The sequence below is a fragment of the Mauremys reevesii genome, linkage group 20, assembly GCF_016161935.1.
Source record: "Mauremys reevesii isolate NIE-2019 linkage group 20, ASM1616193v1, whole genome shotgun sequence".
NCBI lineage: Eukaryota > Metazoa > Chordata > Testudines > Geoemydidae > Mauremys > Mauremys reevesii.
Window position 1 is genome coordinate 321,287 of NC_052642.1, and position 25,203 is coordinate 346,489.

Consider the following 25,203-nt stretch of genomic DNA (forward strand, 5'->3'; position numbering starts at 1 on the left):
AACTTACTGAGCTGACATCACTGCGTGCTGTGTTAACTAATGGGGGAGCCTGAAGATCTATCACTAAGTGGCTGGCCGAGTAGAGCAGTTTGTAGCACAGTTGGAGCAGCCCATGGAACAGTGAGTGGAGTGGTTTGTGGGGATGGCTGGAGTGGCTCATGGGTTGGCTGGAGGAGCAGCACGGCTGGTGGGGTGGAGTGGGTCGTGGTGAAGGCTGCTGCAGAACTCCACGGAGAGGCGGGGCAGTTGGCCCTGGCCCATGTAAGGTGCCCCTTAACTCCCTGTGTGCCCCCCCCCGCCCAAATTCCACCCAGGCTGGGGGGTAAAACTCTGCAGATAAACTTTTGAACTCTGGGGCGGCACTGACCAGGGACAGAGACTTTTGGGTTGTTGGACTTTGGGGTGATTGGATTTAAGACCCTGAGGGGCAATGGACACTGCCAAACTTACTTGGTGGGTCTTTTGCTCATGGTTTATGTTATGAATCCTGTTTGTGGTGTTTCCCCAACATGATGCCACGTTGTTTCCCTCCTTTATTAAAAGGGTTTTGCTACACTCAGGCTCTGCTTGCGAGAGGGGAAGTATTGCCTCCTAGAGGTGCCCGGGGGGGTGGTAGGTAATTGTCCCAGGTCACTGGGTGGGGGCTCGAGCTGGTTTTGCATTGCGCTATTGAAACGGAACCCCTGGATACTGAACCCGGCCCTTGTTGCTGCCAACCCAGAGGGGCAGAAGGGTTACATAACTCTCAATGCAGTAGCTGGCTTTAAGCTGAAGGTTCACCTAAACGGTGGGGCCCGTTAGGCTGGAATAGACTCCTGAAGAAACGGGTAGACGTCTCATTCTGAGTCCTTAAAACTAGACTGGAGACCAACAGACTGTAAGGACCAAGCCTGGGCTACCCTGCAGGAGCCAGGCCCTCTCAGAGGTCCAGAGAGGCCCGGGCCACTTCCAGCTTTTGAGGCCCCTAGTCATAATAAATATAAAAATGACGACACCCGGTCTAAGCTTGTGCCCTCAGACCATTATGAACATTTTGAACTCTTTAATATGACAAACTCTATATCAGTTAACTGGAAAATTATGTCTTTTACCAAATCACATCTCTTATTTGCTTAAATTTGCAGCTGTAAGGTGAGAGAGTGGGTCACATTTTGGTCCGATAGGGATGCGCATAAAAACAAGTTGCGAAACTTATCAAATGCCAAAAAATTTTAAAAGCACCACCTTTTAGGTGCACTGTTGGCTTACAGCCAGCTGGTGCATTTACAGTGACATACAAATGTGCAAATAGTGTGAGGTGTGGCACTCTCTGTAAGTGCAGCTGCCTGCTTTCTGACCCAGCTTCAGGCCGTACGGTCCCGCCCGGGGGGGCGTGCGCAGGGTTTGGATTCCCACCTGCCCTGCCCAGAGCCAGCGGGGCTGATGGAGGCAGCAGGCAGGCAGGCGAGCAGCAGTCAGGAGGGAGACACCTGAGGTGCAGAGGGGGCCCTTGGTGCCAGGTGACTCCTCCCAAGCAGGGGTGCCCCTGCTCCATGTGTGCAGCCGCTGCTGTTCCTGTTCCCCACCCCCACCCGCACCCTCTGACTGGGAGCCTCCTCCTGTCTGCTGGGGGGACTGATGTCAGGGTGTCCCCCTTCACCCCAACCCGTGTACCCAATTTCCACTAAGCTGGGGTGACATGGGACACTGGGAATCTGTGTGTGCTCCTTCCTCTCTGGGTCCGGAGCTGCTGGTGGCTGTTTATGTCTGAACAAGTCTTCTGGCTCCTGATCCTGAGTGCTTTCTTAAAGAGACAGCGCACTCATACACTCACTCAGGCACACACACGCTCCCCTCAAGATAACACACAGCTTCACATATTCCCCCCAACACACACACGCCAGGGCTCCCTGCATCCAGGTCACTTTCCCAACCTGGGCCGGGTGGAGGCACCAGCAGCTGCTGCTCTCCTGCCTTCCCCTTATACAGCCCAGGCAGGGAAAGTGACCTGGATGCAAGGAGCTCTGACCACGCAGCCGCAGTCCAGTGTGGGAGCAAGCAGCGATGCCAGCTGCTTTGTGCGTCCAGGTCAGTTTCCCCACCACATGGGTGCTGGAGGGGAAACATGGGGACACAGTGCTGGTCTTAGGGGCTCAGGAGGGAGGTGCAGGGGTAGGAGTGAAGGGAGTACAGGAGTTAGGGTGCAGGAGGGAGGTGCAGGGATTAGGTGTGAAGGTGGCACAGTGTAGGTGTTAGGGCACAGGAAGGGGGGCAGAGATTGGGAGTGAAGGGGGTGTAGGGATTGGGGAGATGGTGGCACAGTGTAGGTGTTAGGGTGCAGGAAGGGGGGCAGAGATTGGGAGTGAAGGGGGTGCAGGGATTGGGGGCAAGGGTTGGCATGAAGGGGGCACGTAGAGTGCACAGGTTAGGGGCACAGGAGGGGAATGCAGGAGTTGGGGTTAAAGGGGCATGCACAGTGCAGGGGTTGGGGGTAGGAGGGAGGTGCAGGGAGTAGGAGTGAAGGGGGTGCAGGGATTGGGGTGATGGTGGCACAGTGTAGGTGTTAGGGTGTAGGAAGAGGGGGCAGAGGTTGGGAGTGAAGGGGGTGTAGGGATTAGGGGCATGGGAGGGCAGGCATTGGGGCAAAGGGGGGCACAGGGCAGAGGTTGGGGGGGAGGGAGGGAGGGGATCTTGGGAAGCCTGTAGGGACCCAGGGGCAATGGGGGACACCATGCCCATGGGGGCCAGGGGCACCAAAATGCAAGTTCCCCAGGGTACCATTTTCCCTAAGGCCAGCCCTGCTCAGCTTAGATGCAATTTTTAAACATGAATGGCTTCACCTCAGTTGTTAGATTTCCCCAACAAATAGGCTTTTTTCCCCAGCTCAAAACACCTTCCATTCTGCCCCTAAAGCTTCCTTGCAACATTGAATGTGGGGCAAACTGGGGCAATTTGCTGTGGGGTTGGGTGAACGGATTGGGATTGGATGAAGGGTTTGCTCTGGGGTTGAGTGAACGGATTGGGGTTGGATGAAGGGTTTGCTCTGGGGTTGGGTGAACGGATTGGGGTTGGATGAAAGGTTTGCTCTGGGGTTGGGTGAACGGATTGGGGTTGGTGAAGGGTTTGCTGAATGGATTGGGGTTGGATGAAGGGTTTGCTGTGGGGTTGGGTGAACGGATTGGGGTTGGATGAAGGGTTTGCTCTGGGGTTGGGTGAACGGATTGGGGTTGGATGAAGGGTTTGGGGTTGGGTGAAGGGTTTGCTGAACGGATTGGGGTTGGATGAAGGGTTTGCTCTGGGGTTGGGTGAACGGATTGGGGTTGGATGAAGGGTTTGCTCTGGGGTTGGGTGAAGGGAAGAGAAGGAAGGTGAAGTTACTTAGGCCTCAGCCCACCAGCCCTCTGTGGTGTGAGGGGGGAGACGCTGCTGTCGCACTCCAGTGCGAGTGGGGATGGGGCCATGCTGGAGGTTGGTAAGTAGCGTATCAGGACAAAGCCTCAGTCCTCCATGGTGCAGGGTCTTGGAGGGGGCAGGTCTTGGGTGGAAAACAGGCATGTGTGGGAAGACCTGGGCCTGATCCTCCTCATGCTAACAAGGTGCTTAGATATGTGTTCTCCTCTCTGGCCTCCCTTCTGCTGCTAGGTTGGATGGCTGCCCAGCAACCCCTCATTGACACAGGATTGGGGCCCCTTGCATTTCCTGTCCTCATCATCATAGATTATCAGGGTTGGAAGGGACCTCAAGAGATCATCTAGTCCAACCCCCTGCTCAAAGCAGGACCAATCCCCAAATCCCTAAATGGCCCCTCAAGGATTGAACTCACAACCCTGGGTTTAGCAGGCCAATGCTCAAACCACTGAGCTATCCCTCCCTCATCATGCCTTGCCTTGCCTTGTCCTACTCACAGCACTCTGCACCTGCATGAGGCGGCTCCAGCCTCTGGCGCAGAATGAAAGGTTTGGGTAGGAAAATAACTCACCCATTCTGATGGTGCTGCTGAGCAGATGGGCAAGAAAACTGAATGCTCCGTCTGCCTGCTCCTGAGCACTGAGCTGCGATTTGTCCCTTTATAGCAGAGCCGGCACCTCCGTCCTCACCCAGTTTACCTCAGAACCTCAACTCCCAGCAAGGAAGATTTGCATGTGCAGAAGGAAATAGTCACTGCTGTGAGTCTTGGGCGGTTTTATTACCCACAATAATAGAAAATAGCTGGACAGTCCTCCCCCATTCCTGAGAATACCAGATACGCCCATGATAACAGAGCAGTGAGCCAGGGATTTCTGTTATTGACACTGTCCCAATTCGAAGCATTTCTGAAGAACTGTCCAGGCACCTGAGCAAATAAGGAAACATATGGAAAGCTCAATCCAAACAGGATGGGGCGAATCTGGGCTCTGTAGGACCTGCCAAGCAATGTCAATAACCCGATGGGCAAGGGCAGGTCGAGAGTCGCTGCTTGTTACCACCTGTTGGCCGGTCAAGGGACAGGGGGAATGAGCGGTTGGGCTCAGTCCGGTTGCCAGGTGCCAGCAGCACAGAACCCATCCCCTGAGTTGGCACTGGCTGAGCCCGTGGGCTGCAGTCTCTGTGCAGAGCCAAGGACTGAACAGGCACCAGGCACTGGCCAACCTAGAGGTGGTCCCTCCAGCACTGATGCAGTGTGACTGGCAGGTGGGGGAGAAGGGGACTTGGTGGGTCGTTGTGCTGTTTTTCCTTTTCTACACAGGAACATGGTGCTCTGGGTTCAAACTACAGCATAGCAATTTAGCAGATTGACCTCAGGAAAAACTGCCAAGCTGTAAGAGCAGTGGGACAATGGCACAGAACAGAGGCCTAGGGAGCTTGTGGAAGCTCCTTCACTGGAGATTTATAAAGCAGGCTGGAGCCATCGGTCTTGGATGGTTTAGACACAACAAATCCTGCATCTCGGCAGGGGTTAGACTAGATGACCCTTGCAGTTAGGGTGACCTCATGTCCCGATTTTATAGGGTCAGTCCTGATATTTGGGGCTTTTTCTTATATAAGCTCCTATTACCCCCATCCCGATTTTTCACACTTGCTGGCTGGTCACCCTACTTGCGGTCCCTTCTAACCCTCTGGCTCTATGATTTTAGGACTGAAGGGATTCTGGGTCACGGAGTTCAGTTCCCGCTGTAACAGGCAGTCCCCTCATACAGCCCTGCTCATAAATGTATCATGCTCTGGCTTGAAATTAATTAGGTTGTTTGCTCCCACTGCTGCTCCTATTGGGAGGTTGTTCCCAAGCCTCATTCCCAGCACCAGGCGGGTAACACCCACGTCCTTCCATGGTGTCCTCAGTGCGGGAGCGGGGAGTCATGCCAACATCCTTCCACAGCGTCCCCAGTGCCGGGCGGGTCACGCCCACATCCTTCAATGGTGTCCCCAGTGCCGGGTGGTTCATACTCACGTCCTTCCACAGCGTCCCCAGTGCCGGGCGGGTCACGCCCACATCCTTCAATGGTGTCCCCAGTGCCGGGCGGGTCACACCCACGTCCTTCCACAGCGTCCCCAGTGCCGGGCGGGTCACACCCACATCCTTCAATGGTGTCCCCAGTGCCGGGTGGTTCATACTCACGTCCTTCCACAGCGTCCCCAGTGCCGGGCAGTCCACGCCCACATCCTTCAATGGTGTCCCCAGTGCCGGGTGGTTCATACTCACGTCCTTCCACAGCGTCCCCAGTGCCGGGCGGGTCACACCCACATCTTTTCATGGTGTCGTAAGTGCCAGATGGGTCACGTTCAGGTTTTTTCACATTGTCCCCAGTGCCGGGTGGATCGTGCTCATGGGATCTGTGTCCCCTCTTTGCCTTCCAAAGGCAGAAATATCCTGGAAACCTCCCCTGGCTGATAAGAATGCTACAGGCTCTTTGTGCTGTTAGAACTGACCCAGTTACATAGGCTCCCTGATGCTGCGCAGAGGGAGAGCAGGGCAGCTCCCTGCCATCCTGCTCCCCTCCCTGGGATCATTGCACCAAGGAGGCTGCATGGGACAGCAAAGAGTTGACAAGGGCTCTGTGATAGGAGCTATCACTGGTGAGCTGACAGGCACTACTGGGACTAGGAGGATTGGTGCTCAGATTCTCCCATGAACACTTCAGCCAACTCTTAACTACGTGTCATTCAGACACTGAATCCACAGTACTGAGCTACTTGACTTCACTAGGTACCTTTGTGACGTGAGCTCTGGGGTTCCCGTGCAGTGTGTGCGGGTGTGTGTGATGGGTTCAGACACAGAGACCCCCTTGGGACTGTCACCCGATGTGCTGAGATTACCTCTGAGCCTGTTTCCCCTGCCAGTTTGGCACTTCAGAATCCTGTCTTGTTGAGCCAGACACTCCAGTCTGTTGCAACACAGACCCAGGGTCTGAACCACGCCCCCAAAGCTGCAGACTTAACCAAAAACTGTTCAGCAGGTCACCTAGCTCCAGCACCCAGACACCCAGCTCCCAATGCACAGCTGTTTGCTCCCCCAGGTATTAATCACTTATTAAGTATAAAAAGTAGGATTTAAGTGGTTCCAAGTAATAACAGACAGAACAAAGTAAGTTACCAAGGAAAATAAAACAAAACATGCAAGTCTAAGACTAATACATTAAGAAACTGAACACGGGTAAATCTCACCCTTAGAGATGTTGCAATAAGCTTCTTTCAGAGACTAGACTCCATCCTAGTCTGGGCCCAATCCTTTCCCCGGTACAGTCCTTGTTAGCTCCAGCTCAGGTGGTAACTCCACGGATTTCTCAAGACTGGCAGCCCCCTTTGTTCTGTTCCATCCCTTTATATATCTTTGGCACAAGGTGGGAATCCGTTGTCTCTCTCTGGGTTCCCACCTCTCCTTCCAAATGGAAAAGCACCAGGTTAAAGATGGATTCCAGGTCAGGTGACAGACACCTCACTGCCCCACACACCCATACATAGAAAGCAAAAAACTTGAAAAGCTGCAAAGAGTTAACAGACAGACAGTTGCGTGAGAGTTTTGGGGTGGTGTGATCATCTGTGTGACATGCATCTGGCACCCAAGAAAGCTCATGCTCCAAAACAAAACGTCGTCTGTTAATATAGACACAGGACTTTTTGCTTTTACAGATCAGACTAACTAACTACCCCCTCTGATACTATACAGGAAGGCTTACAAGTAAACAGCCATTTACAACCAATTGTCCTGGCTGATGGGAGCCATCAACATTCCAAGCCATCATTAATGGCCCACACTTTGCATAATTACTATAGGCCCTCAGTGTTATATATCATAATTCTAGTTTCAGATTCAAGAATGATACATTTATACAAATAGGATGACCAGACTCAGTAGATAACAAGCTTTGTAATGATACCTCACAAGAGACCTTTAGCACGAAGCATATTTCAGTTATATTATATTTACACACATTAGCATATTTCCATGAAACATATGGAGTGCAACATCCCAGGGGGTTTCTCTGGAAGGTAGTGAATAGCCTTTATTTACTGAATAGTATTTATTTACTGGGCTGAGGTTTCCAAAGCTATTCAGGATATGGATTCCCTGGGAAAGCCCCACCTCAGCGCTGGCTGCCACAAACCTGAGCTGTGCCAGAGTTCCTTGCTAGCCCCAAATATCATTGCTTCACTTCTGATCCGGTGTCTTTCCCCAGAACCACAGCAGCCTGTGCCTCAGGTCACCTGTCATAGAGACACAAAGTACATAAACCATGAAACCACCAGCACAGACACCAACAGGACAAGCAGGGCTCACTGGGAGTGGTCACAGCAATGCCCCGCCCACGGGGCAGGAGGGAGCTATAAATACTGGACCGAGCGTCCCTCCACCCAGCCTGCACCTGCAGCAGCTTCCAGCTCCACGGGTGTCCCTGCAGAGACAGCATGGGTGAGTCTGGGCTCTGGCAGCGGGACAGCAAATGTGCCACTCCACTCTCTGCACTGCTGTATGCACCCGCATGTCTGAGAAAGCTGCTGTTTCCTCTCCTGGCACCTTGCTTTCCTAGGGTGTCTCTGACCCCTGCTATTTCTGCTCCCAGTGCCTCAACCTCTCCCCGGAACAACACTTCCCATGCCACAGCCTTTGTGTGCCTATGACAGCTGGTGCTCTTGAGGGCAGCTGGGAGCATATTGCTTTATAATCTTTGTACACGAGTCTGGAGTGCCGGAGGGCCCGTTTGACAAAATCCAAATTAATCAGTATCTTGCTGTGTTTCCTGCCCTTCTAGGAAATAGCAGAGTGGCATCAAATGGGCAGTGCAGCTATTGAACTGCCCACATTGTGCCCTTTGCCATGCATGTGCACACTGCTCCTCCCCGGGGGTGGCCCTTCCTTCCAGGGAAGTCATGAACGGAGAAGAGCCCCTCGCCGTATTGGCTTGTGCACTGAGTTGCCAGCACCACTAACATCCATCAACCTTTCCTGGCCTCAGGAATGGCTCAGAGTAGGTGAATAGCTACAAGTGTGTGAGAGCAACAACTAACCAGTAGCTCACGCAAAATGGGTCTCTCCTAGGGAGGAGTCTGGCGCAGGTAATGCTGCACTACTAGACAAACCAACCCTGCCTAGAAGGGACAGTCCCCATTTGAGGGTTTCCCCAGCCCGGCCCTCAGGAAGCTCTCCTCCTCGTGCAGCCGGCTCCGTTAATCGGGGGAGAGCTCTCAGGTGCTAGCAGGAAGGCAGCGAGAAAGTGTCTGCGCCTGCTATGGTGAGATGCATTCTCCTCTTACCGGAGGGAGGCCCCAGCATCAAGGTTTTCCTGCAGTTTGGGGCATATGGGCGCCACTGTGCTGTACACGCTTTATCTGTATTCACACAGACAGCACTAAAACGTGGACATAGAAGCTCCAAACTGACAAGGAGGAGAACTCCACAGTAGCATTAAATACTAAGATACAAGTGTTAGTAACCGCATTGAACAGTCGACGGGAAAGAGCAGTTCAGCCAGCCTATAAACCATAAAACCAGAGCAGCTGTCACTGTCCACTTCAGAAGTTCTCTTTCCTCCTTCGATAGCCTGCTGTTAAGTGAATTGGCTCGTTAGACTGACCTCACACTTGGTAAGGCAACCCCCATCCTTTCATGTATTTATACCTGCTCCTGTAGTTTCCACTTCATGCGTCTGATGAAGTGGGGTTTAGCCCACGAAAGCTTATACCCAAATACATTGGTTAGTCTCTAAGGTGCCACAAGGACTCCTCGTTGTTTTGTCCCTGGTAGAATGCCGTCGGTTCCTTGCAGGACAGGGATGTATGCAGCAGTTATGCCAAGTGCCATGACTTCCCTGTTTGTGGTTGTTATGGCTAGTGCTGTGTGTTATGGCTCATGCCAGACGTTTCTTGAGGGACCCATGCTGGGATGTTTGGTGGGGTTTTGCCTAATGCTCTCCGGTTCTGCCTATTGAGCTAGGTTCTTATCCCTCACCCATCCTTGTAGCTAAGCCCCTTTTGGGAAAATACAAACACAACCTGCTTCCCTGCAATAGCAATGATGCACTTTGCTCCATAAGGGGAACATTTATCCTTAATCTGCAGTTTGGACTATGCCCAGGTGCCTTCTCCACACCAGTCTCTGAAAGCCAGCAGCCCTAGTTCCAGTCCTGCTGCGGAGAGCCAGGGCAATGCAGAAAAGCTACCCACCTGTAGGGCCTTGCAAACTCCCTCTACAGGCTCTGCTTGTAACCACTAGACTTGGTGAGGAAGGTTTGTACTGATGCTGTTCACTTTTGTTCTGGGTTAAGAATTTTTCACAGTTGTTGGCTCTTGAAGCACTAGTGTACCCTGTGGATTTGTCCAGTCGGTGAGTCTGGTGTAACTTTGGTGGAGCTGGGTCAGTTGTGATTCTCAGTTCCTTGAAGGGAGGGTTTGTATTTCTAGTGTCACTTAATCTCTTCCTTTTTTCAGCTGCCCAGCACCTCCTGCTCCTCACCTGCCTGCTGGCCCTGTCAGCCACAGTTCTCACCCTGGAAATAGAAAACCCGAATATCTTCAATGGAACTTTAGATAAAATTCTGAACCTCAGCCCAAGGGATCCTGTGCCTGGTATGCAATTTATCTTTGCTGTCCTTAAACACTGCTCTTCTGAGGTCCTGGAGTCCCAGACCCTCCACACAGACAGAACATGAGCAAGATGGACCAGGTGTTATTGTTAGAGAGGGACAAAGCAGTTCAGATCCAGTAAGATCCTTTCCCTTCACGGCTCTACAGACCTTCATCCCAACTCAAACCAAACCCCAGCAGTTTGAGATTTGGCAGTTCAGACAATTTCTTCAGTCTGCATTCTCTGGTTTCTGCCAGGAAGGATGCAAAAATTCCACGAGAGCTTTGTTCTCTGTATTTCTCGCCCATCCAATACCAGGAAGTACCCCAAACCTTTGTGAAAGGAGCTGATCATTTCATGAGTCTTCAGCCCAATTTCAGAGAAACGATGCATAATATACCCAACCAAAATGCCCTGCCTTCTGTGGGTCACCCAACACAAATGATATTGAGGACCAGGCGTTAACAATGCCACAGCTCAGAGAGGCTCTGCTGGTAACTTTCCCTTCTGGAACCTAATGTTAGGGCTACCTCTGAAGTGGGAGCAGGGCAATCACCTGTCTACCTGGCACTCACCAGCCTGAGGGAACCAATTTTCAAATCTGCCTGTGGGATTTGGGTGCCCAGTTCTCATTAAAATTCATTGGGACTGCTGCCCAAATCCCTGGGGGACCCTGCCAATCTCATACTCCATACACAGCAGAGCAGGTGGGAAGGAAATTCTGACATTTTGAAAATTCCTTTCACCCCGAATGAGAATGAAAAGTCAGAATTTAAAATTTCCTGGAAACCCCCATAGTCATAGTATAAAACTAGGCAATGAAACCATGAGGTAGCCTAGGCCGGTAGCAATGTAATTATAGTATCTCCCGTGGCTGCACCTTGCATTCCTCCTGCCTTGTGCACAGCCACCAAAGCAGCGACTGCTGGAGAGCCAGAGAACTTTTCGCCATTTTGGTGACTTTCTCTGCCCTGTGCTGATTGGCCATTTGCTTCAACCCCTCCCTCAGAATCTCTTAATAAGTGATCTCTCTCCTGCCATCCATCTCCATCCTCTGACAAACAGAGGCTAGGGACACCATTCTTACCCATCCCGGCTAATAGCCATTTATGGACTTAGCCACCATGAATTTATCCAGTCCCCTTTTAAACATTGTTATAGTCCTCGCCTTCACAACCTCCTCAGGTAAGGAGTTCCACAAGTTGACTGTGCGCTGCGTGAAGAAGAACTTCCTTCTATTTGTTTTAAACCTGCTGCCTATTAATTTCATTTGGTGACCCCTAGTTCTTGTATTATGGGAATAAGTAAATAACTTTTCCTTATCCACTTTCTCAACATCACTCATGATTTTATATACCTCTATCATGTCCCGTCCTAGTCTTCTCTTTTCCAAGCTGAAGAGTCCTAGCCTCTTTAATCTTTCCTCATATGGGACCCTCTCTAAACCCCTAATCATTTTAGTTGCCCTTTTCTGAACCTTTTCTAGTGCTAGAATATCTTTTTTGAGGTGAGGAGACCACATCTGTACACAGTATTCGAGATGTGGGCGTACCATGGATTTATATAAGGGCAATAATATATTCTCAGTCTTATTCTCTATCCCATTTTTAATGATTCCTAACATCCTGTTTGCTTTTTTGACCGCCTCTGCACACTGCGTGGACAGGGCCGGCTCCAGACCCCAGTGCACCAAGCGCGCACTTGGGGCGGCATTTTGCTGGCAGGGCAGCAGGCGGCTCCGGCGGACCTTCCGCAGTCATGCCTGCGGGAGGTCCACCAGAGCCGTGGGACCAGTGGACCTCCCACAGGCATGACTGCGGAGGGTTCGCTGGTCCCGCGGCTTCGGTGGATCTCCCACAGGCATGACTGCGGAGAGTTTGCTGGTCCCGCGGCTCGGGTGGACCTCCTGCAGGCATGCCAGCGAATGCTCCACCGGAGCCGCGGGACCAGCGGAACCTCCACAGGCACGTCTGCAAGAGGTCCCCCGGAGCCGTGGGACCGGCGACTGCCAGAGCGCGCCCCGCGGCACGCCACCCTGCTTGGGGCGGCGGGATTCCTAGAGCCACCCCTGTGCATGGACATCTTCAGAGAACTATCCATGATGACTCCAAGATCTTTTTCCTGACTCATTGTAGCTAAATTAGCCCCCATCATATTGTATGTATAGTTGGGGTTATTTTTTCCAATGTGCATTACTTTACATTTATCCACATTAAATTTCATTTGCCATTTTGTTGCCCAATCACTTAGTTTTGTGAGATCTTTTTGAAGTTCTTCACAATCTGCTTTGGTCTTAACTATCTTGAGTAGTTTAGTATCATCTGCAAACTTTGCCACCTCACTGTTTACCCCTTTCTCCAGATCATTTATGAATAAGTTGAATAGGATTGGTCCTAGGACTGACCCTTGGGGAACACCACTAGTTACCCCTCTCCATTCTGAGAATTTACCATTAATTCCTACCCTTTGTTCCCTGCGCTTTAACCAGTTCTCAATCCATGAAAGGACCTTCCCTTTTATCCCGTGACAGCTTAATTTACGTAAGAGCCTTTGGTGAGGGACCTTGTCAAAGGCTTTCTGGAAATCTAAGTACACTATGTCCACCAGATCCCCCTTGTCCACATGTTTGTTGACCCCTTCAAAGAACTCTAATAGATTAGTAAGACACGATTTCCCTTTACAGAAACCACGTTGACTATTGCTCAACAGTTTATGTTTTTCTATGTGTCTGACAATTTTATTCTTAACTATTGTTTCGACTAATTTGCCTGGTACCGATGTTAGACTTACTGGTCTGTAATTGCCGGGATCACCTCTAGAGCCCTTTTTAAATATTGGCGTTACATTAGCTAACTTCCAGTCATTGGGTACCGATGCCGATTTAAAGGACAGGTTACAAACCTTAGTTAATAGCTGCGCAACTTCACATTTGAGTTCTTTCAGAACTCTTGGGTGAATGCCATCTGGTCCCGGTGACTTGTTAATGTTGAGTTTATCAATTAATTCCAAAACCTCCTCTAGTGACACTTCAATCTGTGACAGTTCCTCAGATTTGTCTCCTACAAAAGCCAGCTCAGGTTTGGGAATCTCCCTAACATCCTCAGCCATAAAGACTGAAGCAAAGAATCCATTTAGTTTCTCCGCAATGACTTTATCGTCTTTAAGCGCTCCTTTTGTATTTCGATTGTCAAGGGGCCCCACTGGTTGTTTAGCAGGCTTCCTGCTTCTGATGTACTTAAAAAACATTTTGTTATTACCTCTGGAGTTTTTGGCTAGCCGTTCTTCAAACTCCTCTTTGGCTTTTCTTATTACACTCTTGCACTTAAGTTGGCAGTGTTTGTGCTCCTTCCCATTTGCCTCACTAGGATTTGACTTCCACTTTTTAAAGGAAGTCTTTTTATCTCTCACTGCTTCTTTTACATGGTAGTTAAGCCATGGTGGCTCTTTTTTAGTTCTTTTACTGTTTTTCTTAATTTGGGGTATACATTGAAGTTGGGCCTCTATTATGGTGTCTTTAAAAAGGGCCCACGCAACTTGCAGGGATTTCACTTTAGTCACTGTACCTTTTAACTTTTGTCTAACTAACCCCCTCATTTTTGTATAGTTCCCCCTTTTGAAATTAAAGGCCACAGTGTTGGGCAGTTGAGATGTTCTTCCCACCACAGGGATGTTGAATGCAATTGTATTATGGTCACTATTTCCAAGCGGTCCTGCTATAGTTACCTCTTGGACCAGCTCCTGCGCTCCACTCAGGATTAAATCTAGAGTTGCCTCTCCCCTTGTGGGTTCCCATACCAGCTGCTCCAAGAAGCAGTCATTTAAAGTATCGAGGAATTTTATCTCTGCATTTCGTCCTGAAGTTCCCAGTCAATATGGGGATAATTGAAATCCCCCACTATTATTGGGTTCTTAATTTTGATAGCCTCTCTAATTTCCCTTAGCATTTCATCACCACTATTACTGTTCTGGTCAGGTGGTCGATAATAGATCCCTAATGTTATATTTTTACTAGAGCATGAAATTTCTATCCATAGAGATTCTATGGAACATGTGGATTCGCTTAAGATTTTTACTTCATTTGAATCTACACTTTCTTTCACATATAGTGCCACTCTTCCCCCTGCACGACCTGTTCTGTCCTTCCGATATATTTTGTATCCCGGAATGATTGTGTCCCATTGATTGTTCTCAGTCCACCAGGTTTCTGTGATGCCTATTATATCTATATCCTCCTTTATCTCAAGTTCACCCATCTTATTATTTAGACTTCTGGCATTTGTGTACAAGCACTTTAAAAACTTGTCCCTGTTTATTAGCCTGCCTTTTTCTGATGTGCGAGATTCTTTTTTATGTGACTGTTTATCATCTGATCCAGCCCTTACATTATACTCTTCCGTCCTCTGCTCCTGACTATAACCTGGAGATTCTCTATCATCAGACTCTCCCCTGAGAGAAGTCTGTGTCCGATCCACACGCTCCTCTGCAGCAATCGGCTTTCCCCCATCTCCTAGTTTAAAAACTGCTCTACAACCTTTTTAATGTTTAGTGCCAGCAGTCTTCCCCTCAGCTTCACTCCACACCTGCCCCTCTGACCTCTGCTCCCCTGCCCAGGGCCCCTAATCCCTTTCCCTTCACGTCTCTTTCCATTAACTGAGCCCCTCTGAACTAAATTCACCTGCACAAATCTGTGGCACTACCATGCTGTTTGCTGCCATCCCGTTGCGCCCTCTGCTGGTGCTGGTGGGTTCTACACCTTCCCCCATGCTGTATCTGGCAGGTCTATCTGGATAGTCAGCTCTTCAGGACAGGGACCATCCACTCTACTCAGGGGCGGCTCTAGGTATTTTGCTGCCCCAAGCATGGCAGGCAGGCTGCCTTCGGTGGCTTGCCTGAGGGAGGTCCCCGGTCCTGCGAATTCGGCGGCAGCCTGCGGGAGGTCTGCCGAAGCCGCAGGACCAGCGGACCCTCCGCAGGCATGCCACCGAAGGCACCCTGCCTGCCACCCTCGCGGCGACCGGCAGAGCGCCCCCCGCGGCTTGCTGCCCCAGGCATGCGCTTGGCGTGCTGGGGCTGGAGCCGTCCCTGACTCTACTGTACGGTCCGTACCACTTGACTTGGGACTCCTGCACGTGCACAATGGTGATGCCCGCCCACCTTCTGGCATGAATCACTGACACCCCAAACAACTCCACTAGATTCCCACTCATTTCAGGAGCCAGTTGAAATAGCAACCCCCATATTTTTGAAATCCTCCATGGATTTACCCTTGATCTCATCCTAGAAATGTTCTCTCTTTATTTCCCTTCCAGCTCTCCCTTCTTCTCCACCAGCGCCCTGCTCCACCCTTCAGACAATCTTCTCACCATCACTGGTGGAAGAGCTTTCTTCTCTTCGCCGCCTAAGGCCTGGATCAGCCGCCCCATTTCTGTAGATCATCAGCTCTCCAGCCATTGCTTTTTCTTCCCCCTTGAACTCTCCCCTTACCCAGCTTGCTGTTATTTAGCATTTGATTCTGTAAAGCATTTGGAGGTAGAATTTGTCCCAAAGACTAGGTAAAAGAAAGCCCTCGTGTTGGAATCACCCCAGTGGGAGAGTGGTCACAATAAACATCAGTTTCTCCACCAGGCTATGAAATAGCAGATGCTGCAGCTTCTCTCCGATTGTTTCATCTCTGCCCGTATAGCACACACAGGGCCGTCCTTAGGATTTATGGGGCCCTAAGCAGTATCATTAAACTGGTACCCTATGCTCCACTGAAGGCGGTCCCCAGCCGGCTCCACTGACCCCAGTGTGTTGAGGGGGCACAGCCACCACCCCTGCGCATGGACTCCCAGAAACACCCCCCTCCCATTGCTGACACCCGCTGAGCTTCGTACGCAGCAGACGCTGCAGCAGTGACTCAAACTGTCACATGGAGGCTGCATCTTGCCAGAGCCCATGGCCCTTCTGCAGCCTCAGCCACTCCTGGCTCACCATAAACATTTTGACAGGAAGTACCAAGCAGTAATAACAACAACAATAATACAAATGTGTGTGTGTGTGCGTGTGACAGTGTGTGTGTGTGTGTGTGTGACAGTGTGTATGTGTGTGTGAAAGAGAGCCAGTGTATGTGAGCGAGACAGAGAGAGACTCTGTGTGTGTGTGTGTGAGACTGTGACTGAGTGTGTGTTGGGGAGTGTGAGACTGTGTTTGTGTGTGTGAGACAATCTGGTTTGGGGGACTGTGACTCGTGAGAGGCAGAGTGTATGTGGGTGTGAAAGCCAGTCTGTGTGCGAGAGAGACTGTGTGTGTGTTCGGGAAGTGTGAGAGACAGTGAGCGCACTGTCACTTTAAATCTCCACCAGGCTATGAAATAGCAGATGCTGCAGCTGTTCTCCGATTGTTTCATCTCTGTCCGTATAGCACACACTGTCCCTGAGAACGTCAACTCACGACAGGACACTCCTCTAAGCAGAATCTTTTTGTTTCGTGGTGCCTCTCCATGCACTAGTTCCTGCCATTCTTGGCACTGCCGACTGGCCCTGATACCCTGATGCACTGGAACCATGTTCCTTCACACACCACCTTGCCACTGTACATCCTGTTTGGATCCCGCTGAGGATAAAAATGTCTGGTACAGTGGAGCCAATTCCTGGATGCCTACTACACCCTGGGTGCACAAATCACTCCTAGCAAGGGAAGCAACAGCCTGGGTCTGAGGCAGTGCCAGCACCACTGAAGCAGAGCTCCCCTTGGCTAAGCAGCAGCTGAGGGTGGGAGCATCAGACAGTTCCACGCAGGTTTATCTGATACGGCATCACCTAAATGGTGAGGAGTCACAAAGGACTGAGGAGAAAGATGAGAAGTAAAGAAGTGGCCGGAGTTATCTGAGCGCAGTGATACTGTCCAGCAGATAAACCTCTTCCCTGGGGCTGGAATAGGGTCTGACATCTCTGCTCTGTTCTCGTCCATACAGTGCACAGTCTGGGACATGGCCGGGGGAAGCGAGCCAGTGACACCCGACCACCAGCAGGACGTAGTAAGTATCTCACTGTGGAACATCTGTCTGCTCAGTGCACCTCCTCCTAGCTGAGAGCCCAGAACTGGAGCTAGCCCTATTCAGCTGGCATCAGGCTGGCAAAGGGCAGAATACCCCATCTGGCTGGCTTAGGCCCGTTGGGGGGGGAATCTCCTGGGAGCAAGCCAGCAGCCCAGCACACGGAGTCGCTGGGAGCATTACTGATAACATCAGCACACTCACACAGCCCTGCCCATGGCTCATGAAGCACTTCACAAACACAGGAGCCCAAATTCTGCACCTTCCTCTGGGCGTACGGAGGGCCCCCAGCCTCTGCCGGGCTGCACAGGTACCAGAGGCCCCCAGAGGAGCCTGCACTGTCTGTCCAGGGTGGAGCACAGCACCCCAGGGCCACAGGTAGCAGCTCTTGGAGGCCGGAGGAGGCCGGGGACTGGATCTGCCTGTCCTTCTCCACTCCCAGCCCTGCAGCCAAGCCCAGAGCTTAGCACCACCACACTGTAGGGTGGACTGTTAACCAGTTAGCTCTTGGAGAAAGCTGTGTCATAGGCATGGGCGGTAGGTGAAGCTTCCTTTGGGTGGGGGGTAGCCCCCTGTCCCGCCTGTTCCAGCTGAGGCCATGCCCTGCTCGCTGCTCTCAGCCCCACTCCCACTCCAGCTGGGCCCCACTGCAGGGCTGAGAGCTCAGCCCCGGACGGGACCATGGCACCACCCCAAGGCCATCCCCCTGCCCATGGCCTCACCCCATTCTGCTCCTTCCCCTGTGGCCCCGCCCCTGTTCCTTCCCCACTCCATCTCTTCCCGCTGAGGCCCTGCCCCCACTCGCTCCTTTCTGCCCACCCCCACACTACAGCCCTGAGACCAGAAAAGCTCTGCACCCCCCCTCTACCATGGCCCCGGGGTCGCAGCAGGGAGTGAGAGCTCCTCCAGTCCTGGCACCATGGCAGGGGGGAGATTTTTCCAGGGCCCCAAATTGGACGGGGCCCCTGAGCACAGATCCAGGGGGCCTGTGCCGTAATCCATCCCCCCCCAGTGGAGACGTGAGGTTTGGGGAGGCTTAGCCTCCCCCATCCTCCATTACGCACCACCTATGTCAGTAGGAGCAAGGGACCTGGGGCTGGAATGTGAAGAGCTGATGGCATCCAGGTGGGAGCAAGGGGGGCAGAGAGGTGAGACCACAGGGAGCGAAAAGAAGCAGAGCGAGGGAGAGGGTACAGTAACATGGGGAAGGACAGCCCTGAATGGGCGTGACTATGGTGAGGTCTTCACAGCAAACAAAGGTGTGTTCATAACTTGGGGGAGCTGATTCACATTAGCTAACTCAGCTTAAAATACCAGTGACGACACAGCAGCTCAGCTTTTAAGGTGAGTGAACTGCTTGAGTGGAAGCCTATAGGGCGCCTGACTCATTATTGCTGTTTCAAACATCTAATCTGTGATGTAGGTGACCAGTTTCACACCATGAGTAACAAAATCACACACCATAAATAACAAAAAATGAACATAAGTTCCTGGAGGATAGGTCCATCAATGGCTATTAGCCAGGATTGGCAGGGATGGCGTCCCTACCTCTCTAACCACTCAGTGACAGACTTGAGACATGGCAGTTTTGCAACAAAAAAACTTCAAAAACAGACTCCAAAGAGAGACTGCTGAACTCGAATTAATATGCAAATTAGATACAATTAACTTAGGTTTAAACAAAGACTGGGAATGGTTGGATCATTACATTAATTTAATCTATTTCCCTATGTTAAATTCTCCTCACACCTTCTATGGGTCATCTCGATTATCACTTCAAAGGTTTTTTTTCTCCTGCTGCTGATAGCTCATCTCAATTGATTGGCTTCTTACAGTTGGTATGGCTGCTTCCACCTTTTCATGTTCTCTGGATGTATAAATATCTCCTGTCTGTGTGTTCCATTCTATGCATCTGATGAAGTGGGCTGTAGCCCATGAAAGCTTATGCTGAAATAAATTTGTTAGTCTCTAAGGTGCCACAAGTACTCCTGTCCCTACCTCTGTTTGCCAGAAGCTGGGAATGGGCAACAGGGGATGGATCACTTGATAATTGCCTGTTCTGTTCATTCCCTCTGAAGCCTGGCGGAAGACCATTGTCAGAAGACAGGATACTGGGCTAAATGGACCTTTGGTCTGACCCAGTCTGGCCGTTCTTATGTGACAGCCAAAGCGAATAGTTTGCAAATTCCTCATTGGCTGAAAGCATCTGACATGTACTTGAGAACTACAAAACCATGAACAAAAGGCAGGGCTGGTTTGTGAATTATCTACTAACCAGAAAGGGGCTAAATGAATAGCAGGGTTGATAATGAATACTTCATCAGCCTGGAGAAAGAGTAATAGGAGAGAGAAAAGACCAAGCCCAGAAATAAGGAAGTAAATGGTGTCATGCTGCAGAGGAAAGGGGGTTAAAGAAATGCAAGAAGACACCAAGCAAAACAAGTAAAAAAAACATAGGCCTTTAGGCTCATTAACTTATATTTGATTCATTTCTGCTCCTTTATGTTACGTACGTCCCTGCAGATGCACTCTGAGGGCTGAAATGGTGGAGGAAAGGGGTGGGGCAGCGTTTCTGAGCACACTTCCACTATTCATATTGCTGGCTGCTCTGGATTCTAGCGTTCAGTAACTGGAGAGCCCCCAAGCCCTTGTGGCTGATGGAAGCTGAGCCGCCTCTCAGGAGAGAATCCAAACTGAGGGGGCCACATGCAGTCAAAGTGTTTGGGGTGGGCCAGACCAGGCCAGGCCAAGCTCCCAGTCTGCTGGCTCCTGGCAGGAGGTGATGGTTTTCAAACTGGGGGGCGTGCTGGGAGGACATGCCCCCCTGTTTGAAAACCTCTGTGCTAAAGGGAAGGCTGAAATCTGGTGGGACACACAACCCCACATGCCCCCCATGATGACCCCACTTTTATGGCCCCTTGGTTTTGCAACCTGGTTGGCTGCCCCACTTGCCCCGCCCTGGTTATGGCCCTGTTGAATGCTTTGGTGTCTAGTTTCATGGGTTCTGGTTAAATCAGCCTCTCTCTCCTGCCTTCAGCCTGGCCCAAGGACTGCAGTGAGATCCCCTCAGACAGCCCCAGTGGTATATACCTCATCCAGCCCACAGGACTGCCCCAGCTCGTGGTGTACTGTGACATGAACCAAACAGCCGGGGGCTGGACGGTCCTCCAGCGGAACCGGCACAACACGCACATCACCTGGGCCGAGTCCTGGACCACCTACAAGTACGGCTTTGGCAACGTGCACGATGACTACTGGCTGGGGATGGAGTACATCTATCAGATCGCCAAGCAGAAGGTCTACCAGGTCAGGTTTGTCATTCATAATTCAACCGGCACCATGAAATACGCAGACTACAACCTCTTCGGTCTGGAAGACGAGTCCAACGGCTATAGGCTGAGGCTGGGCTCTTACACGGGGACTGCAGGGGACGCCATGACTTCAAACGATCCAACCTACGTTCATGACAACATGAAGTTCTCCACTAAAGACCTGGATCAGGACACTTACAGTGGGAACTGTGCGTCTAGCTATGGTGGGGGCTGGTGGTACTCAGCTTGTTATTCTGCTCAACTGAACGTCAAAGGGGGCATCACTTGGGGTAGTTTCTGTAGTGGGAACTGCCAAGCCTCTGCCATCCTCATCAAACCAGCGTCTTACTGTTAGTCACCCCTTCCCCACCCTCCTGTCTGCAGTGAGGCCACCCCTGCTCCACGAAGGGATGGAAAAGGGTCAGAGTGTGTCATGGCCAAACCTCCCGCCCGCCCTCACAGGCCTTGCTGGGGGAGGTACCCGGGTTACCAAGGAAACGGGGCCACTTTCCTTCTCCTCTCCCTCCCTGCAGACTTTCCGAGCTCTGCTCCACTGGGCCCTTCCCCTTTGGGCTTTGGGTTGATTCATTTTAATTATATTACAAATCAGAACAATTGTTTGCAAAAATTGTTGTTTCCAAGCATGTGGTGTGGTGGAGAAAACACGCTCAGCCCTGCCGTGATTGTTCATCAGATTGAATGAGCAGCCCCCAGAAAGAACAGGAGCCCCATAAAGCTGAAGAATTGAAGAATTCTCCGTGTCTCTTCTGTTGTGTGAAGCTGCTTGAAGAGAAAAAATAAAATTTCCAAAAAAAAGTTCTCTGGCATGGCAGATATCCATTCCACGTCTCGAGGGGCTCACCCACTCTAACCTAGCTAGAGAAGTCATTCCCAAAGACAGATCTTTGGGATCGCAGTGCAATGGCAATTAATACATAAAAACTAAAATATCAGAGATGTGCAGATGTAGTGTATTTTATAATTTATTTTTCACATTGGAAAATCCTCTTCTTAGTGAGAGAGAGAAGGATAGTCACCCATTATGGAGTTGTGCTTGAGATGGTGATGGTGGAGGTGAATGTGGCAGTCAAAGGAAGGGACAGGGGATCTCTGGGGGCCAAAAGGAAAAGAAGAGAAAAATGCCTGTGTGTTGCTGCCTGGGGGGGGGGGAGGGGCACCAGGCTAGTGAGGCTCAGAGAGAGGTTTGCTACAGGGGGGGCTGATGCTCTCAGCTGAGGCAGTACTCAGACTTTGCCGCTTCCTCAAAATACTCCCTCCCCCCCCCCCACCAGCCCCTGGAGTGGCATTTCTATACTGCCATGCCCACTTCACTCTCCTCCTCTCGCTTCGTCCTTGCTGGCGGATGGAGGCAGATCATACTGCCAGTGGAAAGTCAAGTCAGTGGGAGCCCAGGTTCCCATCCCCAGTCAGACATCGGGAGAGCCAGGACCCAGTTCCGCCTGCCTCATGGAGGAGGTGTAGAACTGAGTGTCAGGCCCCTGCACACAGCACCTGGTTCTCCTCTGCTTGTCTCCTCTGTCATCATTCACACCTGGGCAAAGCGCTGCCCGGTCCAAAATCTCCACGCTCCCACGGCATTTGTGCATTTATTTACCGCCCCGGCAGCAGAGCTGTCATTGCACACAAACGGGCGTGGGAGAGAATCGAGGCCTGTAGCTACAGCAGCATATACAGCACAGTGGGCTCTCTGACCCCTCCGCTGCTGTCCCCTCCTGCCCCTCGCATTCTCCCACCAGACCAGGATCTGGATACAGCGCCCAGCTCTGCCAAATTTCAGGCGGGCTTGGTCGTCTCTTTCGGGACCAGAGCAGGTTTATTAGCAGATGGGAAAAGCCAGAGACAGAGAGACCAAACCACAAACACCAAACAGCTGACACAACGTCTCGTCCCTACAAGCTACATTAGACAGGCCCTTAGCTGGGTCTCCCTCCTGTTACAGGATCAGACAGACCCAGCTTACATTGCATAGCAAGCCCAGGTGCTCTCAGACCCAGCCTGGTCCCAGTTTGCCTTCCAGATCTGTCTGCCTCCCCCAGGGAAATGTCTTGTCTCAATGCTGCCCCCCCCCCCCAGCCCCCAGTGTGAGCCTGAGCCCAGTTTGTCACAGAATCCCCGGGCGATGCTCTGGAACTGCTCCCCACAAAGCCAGGCAGGACTTTTGGGAGCCTCCTCTCCCTTGGAGCAGACTGTCTGCAGGGCAAGAAGCTCACACGGCTTCACCTGCTGGGTCTGACCTTGGAGCATTCAGCATGTGCCCCTCCATGTGCTTCCCACAGCGAGCCCACACCGGCGGGGTCCTGGGGAAGCCAGAGGGTCCTGCACGCACCCCCAATTTGCTTCACAGTCAGACGTGACTCTCAGCCAGCCAGTAAAACAGAGGTTTATTAGATGACAGGAACACGGTCTAAAACAGAGCTTGTAGGTACAGAGAACCAGACACCTCAGCCAGGTCCATTCTGGGGCCCAGCGAGGCAGACCACCCCGTCTGCCCTCACTTCCTATCCCCAGCCAGCTCCAAACTCAAACCCCCTCCAGCCCCTCCTTTCTGGCCTTTGTCTCTTTCCTGGGCCAGGAGGTCACCTGATCTCTTTGTTCACCTTTAGCTATCCCCTTGCAAGGGGGGAAGGGCCCCAGCCATTTGTTGCCAGGATACAGAGTGTCGGCCATTTATGCACACTGGAGACTTAAGAAATGCATAGGGGAAACTGAGGAACCCACACAGTATTCAGAGGAAAGATTAAGAACAGTCTCACTTAGTCACATCTCTCCCGCCTTCGAGACTGAACTGAGCGAGGTCACTTTAGCTGGTGACCTGAGGAAGTTCGAACCCACCAACGTTCCCACGGATGCCCCACCATCTATCCCATTCCTTGGTGGGCATTACACCAGGTCCTTCCAGTTTCACACCCTCCCGTAGGTCTGTTGTGCTTGATGGCACTTGCAGGCCGCAGGAGCGGTGCCAGGGTTTTTGGCGCCCAAGGTGCAGGGCCGGCTCTACCCATTTTTCTGCCGGTCCCGCGGCTCCGGTGGACCTGCCACAGGAGTTCCTGCGGAGGGTCTGCTGGTCCCGCGGCTCCGGTAGACCTGCCATGCCTGCGGATGCTCCACCGGAGCCGCGGGACCAGCAGACCCTCCGCAGGCACGCCTGTGGGAGGTCCACCGGAGCCGCCTGCCACGCTCCCAGCAAAATGCCGCCCCCTCAAATCGTGGCGCCCTAGGCGACTGCCTAGGTCGCCTAAATGGAAGTGCCAGCCCTGGCAGGCTGCATGTGGGAAGGTTTATGCGGCCCGGGCCCTTTTGCCACCCCAGTACCCCTGGGGTTTTGTTGCGTTGCATGCGGGCCGGATAAAGCACAACAACCAATATGATTGCAAGCTGAATCATTTATTATTTACAATGCATCATATTATATAGGCTTCTCCATATTAGCAAACGTCAATTTGGCGCCTGCCTCGCAGCAGTTCCCTACTTTCTCATAACAACTTTATCTAACTCCTCTATTCTTGTTGTCCTGCTGCTGTAACTTTCCACCAAGGCAGCATAGGGATGATGTAACCCGACAGGGTTTAAACTGGGATTGGGTCTTTTCCCAGCGCTCCAGTTTGGAGGGCTGCAATTCGGGCTCTCTTGGTTAAGAGCCCCCAGCTTAACCTTGGCCACCCTCTGACCAGGTGTCTGTCACCTGCAGCTCGGCATCAGCCCTTTGCATTTGACGCCACCACGTCGGAGGAGAGTGGTCAGTATAGACAGTAAAGTGCCACCCAAATAGATCCAGCTGCAGCTTTCTAAGGGCCTGCACCATGGCCAGGCCTTTCTTCTCTGAGGCCGCAGAGTTCTGCTCCCGGGGCAGCAGTTTCTTGCTCAGGTACCCGATGGGGTGTCTCCCCCCCTCAGCATCGGCTTGCAAGAGCACCGCGCCCAGCCCTGCGTCTGAGGTGTCGGTGAACACAGCAAAAGGCTCGGCAAAGTCTGGGTTTGCCAGATTTACCAGGCCCTGGATTAGAGCCTCCTTCAGTATACAGAGAGCCCTCTGGCACTGCTCGGTCCAGAGCACCTCGTCTGGCTTCCTCCTCTCACATAGCTCAGGGATGGGGGCAGCTAAGGAGCTAAAGTGGGGTATAAACCTCTGGTAGTACCCCACCATCCCGATAAAGGCCTGGACCTGTTTCTTGGTCTGGGGAATGGGCCAGTCTCTGATCATCTCCACCTTGCCCTTTTCGGCTTTTACCGTCAGTCCTGCCTCCTTGGGCAGCCCAGCACCCTCTTCACCTGGGACATGTGGTCCTCCCAGGTCTGGCTAAAGACACACACGACATCGTACGCCAGGGCCAAGTTCTCCATCCCCCTCAGCTTGTCTAGAATCTCCCCAGGCCTAGGCATGGGGTCGGCATCGGACACCGTGATGGCTTTAAGCTTCCAATAGTCCCCACAGAACCAGATCGTCCTGTCTTCCTTGGGGACCAGCCCCACGGGCTGTTGAATGGCTGGATCCCATCTAAAGCCAGCAGGTCCTTGACCTCTCTCCAGGTTCTGGGCTGCTTTTCCAGTGACTCTGAATGGGGAACACCTGATGGGGAGATTGGATCCCACCTCAGGGGAGAGATCCCCTAGGGGGGTCTGCCCCCTTCTCCTCCCAATCCTCCCCTTCCAGGTTCAGGGATCATGGCAGCACGTCTGGACCAGGCAAACCTGGTTGGCAGCCGACCTGCCCTGCCTGGGTGTCCCCCTACTCAGCTGGGGTCTCGGCTCCCCCCGTGCTCAGCACTGCCCTGGCTGTCCCAGTGGGGGCAGGCAGCGAGCTCTCTGCTCTGGTCACA

At 52.0% G+C, this 25,203-nt stretch overlaps 1 protein-coding gene across 1 annotated transcript; it reads left to right on the forward strand.

The window, feature by feature from the left end:
• Nucleotides 1–7,863: 7,863 nt before the first annotated feature.
• On the forward strand, nucleotides 7,864–20,755 carry LOC120387533 (fibrinogen-like protein 1-like protein). Its single transcript, XM_039508446.1, has 4 exons — nucleotides 7,864–7,867; nucleotides 9,883–10,020; nucleotides 16,974–17,036; nucleotides 20,092–20,755. The coding sequence occupies exons 1-4, from the start codon at nucleotides 7,864–7,866 to the stop codon at nucleotides 20,718–20,720; spliced, it is 834 nt and encodes a 277-aa protein (XP_039364380.1). The 3' UTR covers nucleotides 20,721–20,755.
• Nucleotides 20,756–25,203: the final 4,448 nt, after the last annotated feature.